At 39.8% G+C, this 12719-nt stretch overlaps 1 protein-coding gene across 1 annotated transcript in view; it reads right to left on the minus strand.

The window, feature by feature from the left end:
• Positions 1-223: 223 nt before the first annotated feature.
• itpr1a (inositol 1,4,5-trisphosphate receptor, type 1a) overlaps positions 224-12719 on the minus strand; it is a 44408-nt gene continuing 31912 nt past the window's right edge. The window contains exons 42-60 of the mRNA XM_062997935.1: positions 12419-12591; positions 11863-12046; positions 11065-11318; positions 10124-10324; positions 9903-10013; positions 9220-9315; positions 9002-9127; positions 8054-8149; positions 7771-7963; positions 6580-6702; positions 6282-6457; positions 5285-5449; positions 3545-3734; positions 3330-3419; positions 2652-2764; positions 1791-1956; positions 1221-1381; positions 873-1034; positions 224-577 (exon numbers count right to left, since the gene is read on the minus strand). Coding sequence (XP_062854005.1) covers positions 491-577; positions 873-1034; positions 1221-1381; positions 1791-1956; positions 2652-2764; positions 3330-3419; positions 3545-3734; positions 5285-5449; positions 6282-6457; positions 6580-6702; positions 7771-7963; positions 8054-8149; positions 9002-9127; positions 9220-9315; positions 9903-10013; positions 10124-10324; positions 11065-11318; positions 11863-12046; positions 12419-12591 — 2867 coding nt within the window. The 3' untranslated portion in view covers positions 224-490. The remainder of the gene's footprint in view (positions 578-872; positions 1035-1220; positions 1382-1790; positions 1957-2651; positions 2765-3329; positions 3420-3544; positions 3735-5284; positions 5450-6281; positions 6458-6579; positions 6703-7770; positions 7964-8053; positions 8150-9001; positions 9128-9219; positions 9316-9902; positions 10014-10123; positions 10325-11064; positions 11319-11862; positions 12047-12418; positions 12592-12719) is intronic.

The raw sequence follows: 12719 nt of genomic DNA on the forward strand, positions 1-12719 counted from the left end.
GAAAATGATCAAATGCAGTGACTAAAACATTTCATTAGGTTTATACTACACATATTACACCCAGTAAAATGGACTTAAGACTTAAATGCTATAGTGATTATCTAGCACGTGAATAACTTAATTTCTATTTGGTTTAAATAAAGAGTTTTATGGCAGGTGTGAATGAAGCAAGGCTGAACATATAAATACAAAGTTTAAATAAAAAAGTACCAACACAACTAAGTTTAAGATCTTTTTGGTTTTTCCTCAGTATGCAAGTTTGTCTATTTATACTCAGTAGGTTTCCCCTCGTTTAGAGGTTTAGGTCACTTTGCTGTACAGGCAGGTAACAGCATGAAGAAAAACAACACGTTTTACATTTCCCTGTGAGAGAAGCTAAAACCAAACTTCATCCTTTAAGGCTGCATCTGGCTTCAGAAAGCACAGTAGGTGTGTTTCTCGTCCACACACACACATTTGAATATTTCATCCTGTTTTGACTCTCCACTCCTCAGGCAGGCTGCTGTGGGTTGATATTGAGGTGAGCAGGGTTTCCCAGTAAACCAATCCGCTGCTTATGCTTCCTCTGTTCAGTCATCTATATCAACACGGAGACAATTAGTACAAGCTAACAAACTTATTTACATCAAAAACATCCATCATACATACAGTTAGGAAAATACCTAACCCCTATTGTTTTTGTTATTAAATACATATTTTTGTGCTCTGTATAATGTGTGCACTGTATTTCTTGACTTTGCACTTAGCAGACACTTTTATCTAAAGTGACTTACAATTGTGACTAAATACAATTCGAGTAATTAAGATTACGGGCCTTGCTCAGAAATCATTTAAGGCTTATAAACATGAGATTTCTCTCTCAGACAACACACCTGCTCCTTAAGCTCAGTGAGCTGATTTGTTAGGTTGGAAACAAGTCTCATGGTGGACTCGAGCTTCTCCTGCAGACAGCGCAGCTCGTTTTGTTCACCCTCTCCATCACTGCTTACCAAAGACATGGCTCTCATGCGTGGGAACCAGTCCAGATTATGTTCCTGTTAGAGACAAAGACAAATGCTACAAATTATGAATTTGCTTTAACTGTTTTTTTGTATTTTACATTTGCTACTATATGGTCTCTGTGCTTTACACCTTTGTTTCTCAACTTGTGAGGACTGAAAAGTCTAGTAAGTCCAGCACTGCAATAAGTACAGTTTACAGACCTGGTACATTTTTCTCACCTTGATCATCTGAGCCACATAGCTTTCTGGACCAGTGTACTCAGTGGAGTCTTTGACTCGTACCAGAACGATAAAGTACAGGTAGTGCCACAGGTTGTGCTCCTCTTTGATATGCTCTTCAAATGTTACTGTCTTATTGTCAAACTTATCTCTCTCCAAACCTGCAGAAACATAAGTAAACCATGGTTGCAGTGGGTACACAGTATATTTGATAAAAATGCTTGATCTTTTAATATGTATGTTCAGAAGATGAAATATCTCAGGTTCATCCTGTCCGACATCAAATAAACATCAAAACAAATGTAAATCATTGTCCCATTACAACTGAATAACATGAAGGACAGAAAGGTATAATGCCTCGGTTTAACTACAAAACCAGCTTTAATTGTACTAGAGCAGTTTCTTCATAGGGTGCACATTGTACCCGATGTTATGAAGTTGTGTACACGGCAGTGGATTCACAATCGGGAATTGTAAAAGACTAGATTGTGGCATAAACAGGAAACTCCATAAAAATATACCTCCTATATATAATGTATGTACTATATGTATGTGTGTGTGTTTGCTCACCGCATATAAAGCAGGTGGTTTTAAGGATCTCTTCTTTCCTTTGTTTCTCACTCCTCAAGTCAGCGAATGTGTCAATGATGACACCAAAAATCAGATTCAACACAATGATGATGACCAGGAAGAAGAACAGCAAGTCATATATAACTCTCGCAGCAAACAGAGGCTCCTGCACTCAAACACACATACATTCAAACACAAACCCTGTTATAATGGATTACTCCTAATGACCTAATACACTATAGGGTCAAATGTATGTGAACACTTGACCATGAGCTCAATGGACATTTTTATATTTAAAAACCATGGGAATTTAGATGAAACTGCCTTGACCTCCTCATGGTCAAATCAGTGTCTTTTGGGAAGGACCATTCGTTTTTTTGTTTTTTTTACATTTTCAGCATTTAGCAGATGCCTTTATCCAAAGCGACTTACATTACAACATTACAACAGCAGTAACCTGGCAGTGGTGGGGTTTAAACCAGCGACCAGTACCTTAACCACTAGACTACAGCTACATTCAGTCAAAGTATCAACTGTGAGTTCAAGTAACAGTGTGAAACTAGAAAACCTTGATCACAGTTAACATTCCAATTCATCCCAAAGGTATTCACTGGAAATGGGGCCAGGGTTCTCTGCATGCCACTGGAGTTACTCAACACCAAAAACATTACATTTGTTTATGGACCTCACTTTATGAAGGGGTCATGCTAGAACAGGAAAAGCCTCATCCAACTTGTTGTCACAAAGATAGAAGCATATAAACACCTTGAGTCAGTAATTAGAGGGTGTATTCAGGAGTCAGTAATAAGGGTGTTTACATATAGTGTATGTAGGTATGTTGGGGTTTATGAACAACAATACCTCTTTAGAAGGTTTGCGCAGCACATCCCCAACTCCTCCCCCACTCCTCAGACCATGACTCAGTACAGTGATCATACACATCCAAAGTGAATCACATGCTCTCTCAACATCATCTACACACACATACACACAAATATATGTACATCAATTAGTAGCATGTTGGACCACCGGGTACAATGATTTAGACATATTTACATACAATTTTAAACATTAATCAATGGAATTCAACAAAGGTGCTCAGATGGCGCAGCTAAAGTATGCTAGAACACTAATGATGACATCTTGGGATCTAGGGTTCAAATCTCAGCTGCGCTATGAGCCGGTCAGATGGACATTATTGGCTAATGTCTTAGGGGGGAAGGCTGGCCAAAACAGCCTAGTCACCAGGAGGCGCACTTGTCAGTGTTGGTCCCAAGTCCTAATAGGAATATGAGGGTTGCATCAGGAAGAGCATCTGGCGTAAAAACTGTGCCAATTCTGCTATGCAGACCGTATCTGCTGTGGTGACCCCTATATACGGTTGTAGCCAAAATTATAAAATAACTGAATTTAACAAGTGGCCTTAGAAATTTTCCTTGAGTCATTAAATGCTCTTTTTTTCCACCACAGAGAAACTGTTGCAATTCTTGGTAATAAATATCAAACATATGATACATATAAATTATATAAACTTCTTACCTTCATCTTCATCCACAGACAGGCATGTTCCATTCTCTGCTTTGCATGAGCCCTCAGACAAGAAGGTACCTGCCAGATTCACTCCCTCCTCTGCACACACACATATATTTACCATAAGATTTGCCATGCCATAATGTTTTATAAATGTTAATGTTATTACAGTTTGTACAATGTGTGTGTGTGTGTGTGTGTGTGTAAGAGAAACAGTTCTGTACCCAGTGTGCTGTTGGGAATGCGGTCCACCTCTAAGATGAAATCATCTTTAAAGAAGATGTAGCCCACAATAGAGAAGAGGTAGACCAGGATGAGCCCCAAAACTGCAGTCAGCACTATGGAACGGCCATTACGTGTCACACTCTTAATCACATTCAGCAGAGTTTCCTCTCTGTTCACCAGGTCAAACAGCTGCTCACAATATAAACACAACAAAACACTGTCACCTTCTTTAAGTTTCTTTTTAAAGCAAGGCTTGTTTCAACACCGAGATAAGCAAATACTTAAGAACCTTTGATTAAATAGTTTCTGCAGTGAATAATGTGTTTTAGCCGGCAACAATTCTTTTAACCCAAACTGAGAAAGTGAGTAGCTTCTAATTTCTTAAACAACCATGTTAAAAGGGGTCTTGTGAACTCAAAGGATTGGGACTTAACCGCTGTGTGGATATTAGAAATGCACTTCTTAGTGAGGCTAATCAGAGGAAAAACGGCTTCAATTTACTAAAAAGCAAAAAGATTGAACTCAATAGAAAAGAAAAAAGAGTCATATGGTCTGATTAGTCCAGATTTACTCTATTCCAGAATGATGGGTGTATCAAGGTGAAAAGGAAAGCACACCATGCAACCATCATGCACACATCATGCATAGTGCCTACTGTAATAAACTTATGTGGTATGATCTTGGCTTGCTTCAATTGGTCAGGTTTTGGCTCAACAACATTATGTGGCATAAAATGAAGTCAGCTGACAACCTAAAGGTACTGAATGACCAGATTATCTTACCAATAAATTTCCCAGGCTATCTTATCAATAGATTGTTCTTCTTCCCTGATGGCGTGGGCAGATTCCAGGATGACAATGCAAGATTCATCAGGCTCAAATTGTGAAAGAATAATTTAGGAAGCAGGAGGAGTCAATTTCACACATAAGCTGAACATCGCAGAGTCCTGACCTTCAGTTCATTTGAGGTCTTTGGGAGAAGACCCTCCTATCATCAGTACAAGATCTGAGCTAAATAATGCAACTGCATGAAAATAAATGTTGTGATGTTGCATATGGTTGTTAACACTAAAGACTTCCAACGAAATGTTTGAATAGGAGCTTTTTTTAGTTTTTGTCCAGGCAGTATTCAAGGCTGACATTGTTTTTGTCATTTGTCTAAATGTCATGTCCTTACAACCTTTAAGTCTTTGTTCTCTGCAGAATGAGTGAATTCACTGTGTGGGTGGGGTTAGTAAAGGAGAAACAGTGTACTACATGCACATGCACAATGTGTATGAACAATGTGTGAGTGTTCAACGTTCAGAACAAACACACCCACTCACATATTAAGACTGGAGTTTATTGTACCGTAAGTCAGTAAACGCAGTAAAACAGCTGGTTCAATGATCTCTTTACTGTTCGTTACGCTACCTGCATATTAGCAGCACAACTCTGCCCTGGTAAAACTGGGCTTTTTACAATGGTGCCACATTAACTTAGCATTATGCATTACGTAATTTTACTTTGTGTGCCTGCAATTAACATTTTATCGATTTCAATGTGATTCTATTTTCCATGAAACTTTTAAAGCACAATTAATAAAAGAATCCACTATATGAAATGCAAAGATTTATGTTCTTTATCGGATGTAAAACGGGTCTAGCTTTCATTCAAAACGTGTGCTGCACCACCCGAGCTGCTCAAATCTAATCTTTCGCTTTAACTCAAAATGTCAAAGAAAGCTGGCTGAAACATTACCAGTAAGCTGTAGAAGAAGACATGTCCACAGAGTCCCAGTGTGCAGATCAGCAGGTAGAGTAAGTGGAATAGGAACTCTCTGTCCATCACCATTGCTCTGTAGCCGCGAGTAAATGTCCCTCTGTTTCCCACAAAACTGAGCAGGAACACAATCTTGTTACAGACCTGAAAACAACATACAGGGGAACAAACAACACTTAGGTGTATTAAACATGTTGATGTATGTATGTATGTACGTACGTTACAATAGACTTCACAACATGCTATCAGGCTACAGATTAGAAATGTAAAACAAAAGGAAATAACCGGTGCACAGAGAACAATAAGCTATGAACTGCACAACGGTCATAGTCTACCATTCTTACAGCTCATGCAAAACTGTTCTGATAAAAAAGAAGAACAGCAATTCATCTTACATCTGTGCACAAGCATTTAGATAAATCAGAACACTTTTTCCAAACAATGTACTTACTGTTCCAGTGCAATTCTTTTAAACTCTTGAATGTTTGCAGGGTACCTTTTCCCAATAGCAGATTTCAGCTCTTTTCAAAGATTTTCAATTGGATTAAGATCAGTACTCATTGCTGGCCAGTTTAAATCATGTGCTGTAGGACCCATTTTGTTAGAGTCAAACCTTGGGAGGACATTTCATGGGAGTGCATTTCAAGGCCTCCAGTCTCAGAGGCAGCAAAGCAGCCCCACAATATTATGAATCCTCCTCTATTTGCTTTTGTAGTAGTTACTGTAAGTCTTTGCTGTAACTCAGGGGTTTGGAACTTCTAGACAATACCCCCTATGGTGTCTCTAAACAGGCTGAAGGTGAAGGTAGGGAAGTTTTAACCCTAATCCACACTATAGCTTTAAATCCTCCAAATAACAATGGTATGCAGGCAAGTATGTGAGCATTGTTGCTTGTGTAGCAGCTGTGTGGACATATACAAGTAATCACTTATTGAATATAACCACAGCTTAAACGTAACTGTGTGTAAACACCTACGTTAAACGTTCCCAGTAAAGACAGCATATGCTGAAGGCCTAGTGAGAATCCTAATCGTAGAACACTGGAGATGACCAGAACTCTCACAGCATTCGGACTAGGCACCAGCAACACAAACCCCAACGATCCCACTACACTCCCCCACAGCAACAGGGAGAGAGATGGGTCCAACTGACCTGAAACAAAGAAAGAAGACAGAAAACAAAACACAAAGTAACGTGGGTAATGTGTTGATGCAAATTTAGAGATGGCATGATGGCAATCCGAGTGACGGACAGGCTGCTGTAGTACTACTCACCGTCGCTCACACTTTCCAGAGGGTAGAAGAACGCAACCAGCACATTAATCAGAACGGCCAGGTTAAAAGAGACGTTGCTCCAGAATGACATGTTCCTACTGCACCAGTACAACACTGGTTGGGCTGAAAAAACACAAACAAAAGCACACAGTGAATGGCAAGCTGTTTTGAAGTATGTTACTGTAACCACATACAACAACTAAGTTCATTAGAATAAAGATCAGACCAATCTGAACCTCATCAGCTGTTCACTGGTTTGTATGTCAGAGTGATATATATATTGTTGAAACCCTTTCTAGTTTTTGAATTTATGTATTTCAGCTTTACAGGTGTAATAAATCAATTATATAAAGAAATTATATTTGCTTCAAAATGTCTTTAGGAAAGTTTAGGAAAGGCAATTTCCTGTTCCAGTATTACTGTGCCCCTGTGTATGAAGCAAGATTTATGAAGACATAAAGAAAGGCTAAGTTTAAAGAATCTCCAGTGGCCTACACAGAACCCTGACCTCAGTTCCACTGAACAGATTTGGAATAAACTGAAAAACCAGTTGAGGCTTTCTTGACCAGTAACAGTGCCTATATATACAAATGCTCTTTTGACTGAATGGGCACAAATTCCCACAGACATGTCAAAGTCTTGTAAGAAGCATTCTTTGAAGAGTGGCTGTTGTTATAGCTGAAAATACATAGAGGTCACTCTACTTTTATACCATTAGTATTTGAAATGGGATGTTGAACAAGCTCATGGTCAGGTGTCCAAATACTTTTGGCCATACAGAGTAATACTTAGTCATGCTTTAAATCTAACTTACATGGCCATTATCATTTAATAATAGCTGTGTTTTAGTGTTCATGGCATTTCCACCAGACACAAACCACCAGTATGTTTTTCAAGTGGCTCCAGACATTTAAACCCACCTGAATGTAACTTCACACTGAACAGTGCTGGATGGGAACACTGATGCATCCTAATGTTATGCAAAGTGAGTGGAATATGCTTATTTTTTACATCAGTATATTGGTGGGCACATGCAGCCTTGGTGCTTATAGTATATTTGAATTAAATAAAACCTTCAAACACTACTAAGCATATTGTGCTTTACCAGTCCCTTTATTTACAGTGGTCTTTTTTTAGCTAGGCTTCTATGTCAAAAACATCTGACCACAGCATTATAGTGAGAGAGAGTACCTCGTAATTTTTTCTGCCACCGCATCTCACTGTAAAGGTCGTCCGCTCTCAAAAAAAAGTCGTTGATCTTGCTTCCTTGCTCATCTCTCTCTGTGCTGTAGTACACCCTCAGCTTTGATTCATTGGTCAGGAAGGAGCAGATGTGCGGTACAGGAAACACTATTTGCTCCATAGTACGGTCCTGCCGGACTATCTGCACCAACAGACAAATTGGTTGTAGTACTGAAATGGTTATTCAGGTCATGTACTTAACAGATAATGTGTATGCATGTTAGATTGTGACCTCTATTTGAGCAGTGTGTTCAGTGTAGAACTCCAGAGCCTGGTCTTCTCCAGTTGGTTTCAGCAGCACCTGAAGTTCTTTGTTGTGACGAGACAGCTGAAGGATTAAGTATCAAACTGTTATTCACTAGGTAATTATTTGGGACACAATTATGACAAATCATGTTTGTGATATCTTCTGAGTAGGAGGATTTAACATGCTGTATTTATATTTAGAATTACATCAGGTGTTTACATTGGACAAATCTGGGTCTACATGAGTCAGTAAACATTGATTCATTCATTTATTCACTGTCAGTTTTACCACTGCTTTTATCCTTGAGTTTTACAGTGGGTCTGATTCACTGTGCGAAAGGCAGGAAACACCCCGGACAGGTCACCAGCCCATCACAGGGCAAACACACACACAAACACACACACAAACACAAACAACACACACACACACACACACACACACACACACACACACACACACACACACACACTTAGGGCAATTTCAGTAGCTCCAATTAACCTGACTGCATTTCTGAAATCCACTCAGAAACAGGGAGAACATGCAAACTTCACACAGAATGGACCAGGACCGTACCATCTGGGAATTAAACCCAGGATCTTCTTGCTGTGAGGCAACAGCGCTACCCATCAAGCCACTGTGCCACCTTTGAGTAAGTAGACAGTCAAGTTTATTTCTAAATACATGACTTATGAGTCTCTGCTGATTCAAAAAAGAAAGATATGTTGTCGACTTCAATGCTACATGAAGTTTACGATTTTAAACTGCAAATAATATTGTCCAGCTTTGATCTGAATCTAGAAAAAGCTTGTTAGAGTGAGCATCTAAAGCATAGGTCTGCCTCAGGCATGCTCATAAGCAGAAAGAAAAGGTCAAAAGTCAAAATGCACAACATTGAACAAAAAAGAAACATAATTTAGGAATGCCTGAGTGTACCTGATGTGCCAGAATGTAGATGTTGTGGCCGACATTGCGCGGCGAGGCAGCATGTTCCTCACCGTTCTCTTCATCATCATCAAAGTCTGCTTCACCCTGCTGATAGGCCTTCTTTATGACCTCCACCTAGAACAAACACACAAAAACACATCACACAGATGCAATCACGAAATATAACTATGCTACTGCTAATGCTTTTAACAGTGTGCATCTCTCACCAGCTCTTTGGGCCGCATGTTGTACAAAATTCTCTCTGCGTTTTCACTGTCATGGCGGCTTTCCATTATGGCCAATAGCAGCTTGGAAGCATTATTCTGAACATATGTCAGAAAAGCAAAATCATACACATATATAGTTAGTAACAGCACAAACTCTGTTTCTCCCAATCTATCCAGTCATATCCAATTGTACACAGTTGTAACTCTCCTTCACCCTGACTGAGAAGGGCCGTAACCATCCAAGGCACCATCAACCAGACAGCAGAGGCCGCAATTGCAGCATTGGCCTACCTTCCTTCAAACATAGCCAATCAGGTCGGTGTGGGCACCTAGTCGGGCCGATAGCAGAGTTGAGATTTAAACTTAAATGTGGTGGTCTAACATTGTTTTAGCACTGCGCCACCCATGTGCAGTTGTTTAAACCCCCACAAAATCACACTTTTACCCACTGGCTACCTTCCCTACTGGTAAACTTCTGTTGTATGCCCTGCATATGCATTTTTAGACATGACTGGCTAGATTAGCCTGTTATACACTTATTAGCTCCTCATTTTTATAAGTGCAAAATGCTATGTGGCGACAACTTTAGCACTTAGTTCAGGGCTATTTTCATTTACACCATGAAAACTGAATTGAGTACACAATACCTAAAGTTCCCCTTTATTTAAACTTAAGTAAACTACCTTTAACTCCAGAACAAGGTCAATCCTCTTTCGACCAAGTGGGTTGATGTCATTCAGAATCAGAGCAATAATAATGTCTATACCATTAGACTCATGAGTGGCAATGCAATTCTATAGAAAGAAAGAAATAAGAGAAAGAAAAATGCAAATAGTAATTAAAACAATCAGTAGCGTGCATGTATTGTCTATAATAACCTGACAAAATGTGACTGAAGTTGTACCTGGTTATCATGGCAGGGTCCTTGGCAGTACTCAGTAAGGCTCTCTACAGTCTGATTAATGAGAGCCACATTGTGTTGGTTAATGTACAGGCCGAGCAGACCCAGGCCTCCTGTAGTGCTGCCACAGATACAGTCGAGAAACTGCAGTGTCTCACAAACTAGGTTATAATTGTTCTTATTCTTCTGGCAGCGCAGAAAATTCTGTGTGAATGGAAGTGTAAAACATCATATGTTATTTGCACTATAAGGAAAGAAAATCTAAATTTTAATGTTGATTGTTGCTCTGTCTACAGTCACTTGCTGCTGCAGATAGATTTATGATGAAATTTTGTACACTTGCACCTCTTGCTTTATTGCTTTCTAGTGTAAATGCAGTACATATGCACTATATGGCCAAACATAAGTCCTTGAATTACATATGTTTTGATGTTACAGCCACACCCACTGCTAACAGTTGTATAAAATCATTAATACATAATGAATTTTAACTTTGTGGCAGAAGTCTGGGAAAGACTTTTTTGCTTGATCCAGCCTGACTGTGTCCCTGTGAAGCAAGGTCCATAAGGTCATTGGCCGACAAGTTTGGCGTGAAGGACCTCCAGTGACCTACATGAATCCCTAACCTCAACTCCAATAAATACTTTTGGGATTAACTGGAATGTCAATTACGAGCCAGGCCTTCAACATCCAACATAAGTTCCTGACCTCAAAAATGCTTTGTTGTGTCTGACAGTGTACTGGCTGTTATAGGGTGGGAAACAAATAAATGCGTATGGTTTTAGACTGAGATTTCCTTATGTCAGGTGTCCACATAATTTTGGCCTAGATGCTAAGCATAACATCTGTACAAACACAAATTACTGCACAGGTGATAAAAAGTGTAAATACTACTTGGTTTATGCATGTCTGAACCAACACAGTTCATACTACCACACACTGACCTGAAGCTCTCTGTTGTGGTTTTCACACAGCAGCTGAAGAAAGCGCAGGATTGGCTGCATGATTAGAATCACAGGACTCATTTCTCCCTGCTCCACTCCTTTATCACCGCCCCCCTTGTCACCCTCAGCATGGGCATAAGCCTCTTCTGGATCAGCATCACGGCGATATGAACCAAATGCCTTTTTTGTTGCTGCAGACGCTTCTAACAGCTGCTCTCGAGTATCATCAGTGACCATGATTACTGAGTCCTTTCCTGCAAATTCAATCAGAAAAGATTCAGCATTCTGACAGCTCTAAGTCATTGTCATATTGGACCACATGACATAACTTAAAGCCTAGTTAAAGACTTAAAAATCACTCTCACTCACTCACTCACTCTCTTAACCAATTATGGTCGGGGGGGGGGGGGGGGGGGGATATGGGTGCTGGAGCCTATCCCAGCTTTTCAATGGGCGCAAGGCACACAGTAACACCCTGGACGGGGTGCCACACACACACACACACACACACACACACACACACACACACAAACACCCATTTACCTACAGTACATGGCAATTCAAAGTCTCCAATTAACCTGACCTTTTTGGACTGTGGGGGGAAACCGGACCTCCTGGAAGAAACCCACACAGACACGGGGAGAACACGCAAACTCTGCAGAGAAAGGACCCCGGACCACCCCGCCTGGGGATCGAACCCAGGACCTTCTTGCTGTGAGGCGACAGTGCTACCCACTGAGCCACCGTGCCTCCCATCACTGAACATATTCTCTCACAGTCACAATGTACACAGCTAACCTCTCCTGCGCTGAGGTGTATCTCGGTCTGGAGCGTGGTCATCACGACGCTTGTTGCCAAGATCACTGGTGTTCACAGTAACTGTAGCTTTGATTTCTAGCTGGGCAGCTTTCATCCGATCATAGAAGACCCGAAAGAACTTCTCCGACTTCTTATCTTCTGTCAAACGTTTATAAAAGGAATGCTGCAGCAAAGAAACATAGCACCCATATATAAATAACAGCACTATATTGTTATTCATCTGTAGAATAAGTTTTATAATTTTCATACAATTTGACCAGTTATAGAATCAAATGTTTACGCTAAAGTGATTTTAATTATTTCTGTAACTTGTTTGTGAGCAAAAGCATATTTATTTTAATAATGTGATGAAATCAAACAAGGTATGAAGGTATTTACATAAATTTTCTACATCACCAAATTATTAATCTGTGTTTTAGTATGTAAAATTTTACCCAGCATATTTTATTATATATGAGAAATCATCTATAACATACAAGTTCTCTGGAAGTGTATGTACATAGTAGATAATAAAACAACCTGCTTCTGTTCTGACCTGTATAGTTGTGTTGCCACCCTCCAGAAGAGCGATAGCCAATAGGATGCTTTCGTGAAAGACACGATCACTGTTTGTGTTCATAATGAGGTCAATGACAAGGTCAGATGCCCCTTCACGATCCAAATGACACTGAACGTCTGTTAGAGACATCTCAGCCCGACCTAAAGCACCTAATGACAGAAAATCCATGAGCATAGGCAAAGTCTCTTTACGATTTTAATAGTATATTATGTGAAATATACTGGTGAAAATTTAGCAAAATTTTCTGAAAAGTTGGGACATTTTGTAAAATGCAATA

Source organism: Trichomycterus rosablanca, chromosome 6 (genome assembly GCF_030014385.1).
Source record: "Trichomycterus rosablanca isolate fTriRos1 chromosome 6, fTriRos1.hap1, whole genome shotgun sequence".
Lineage (NCBI taxonomy): Eukaryota > Metazoa > Chordata > Actinopteri > Siluriformes > Trichomycteridae > Trichomycterus > Trichomycterus rosablanca.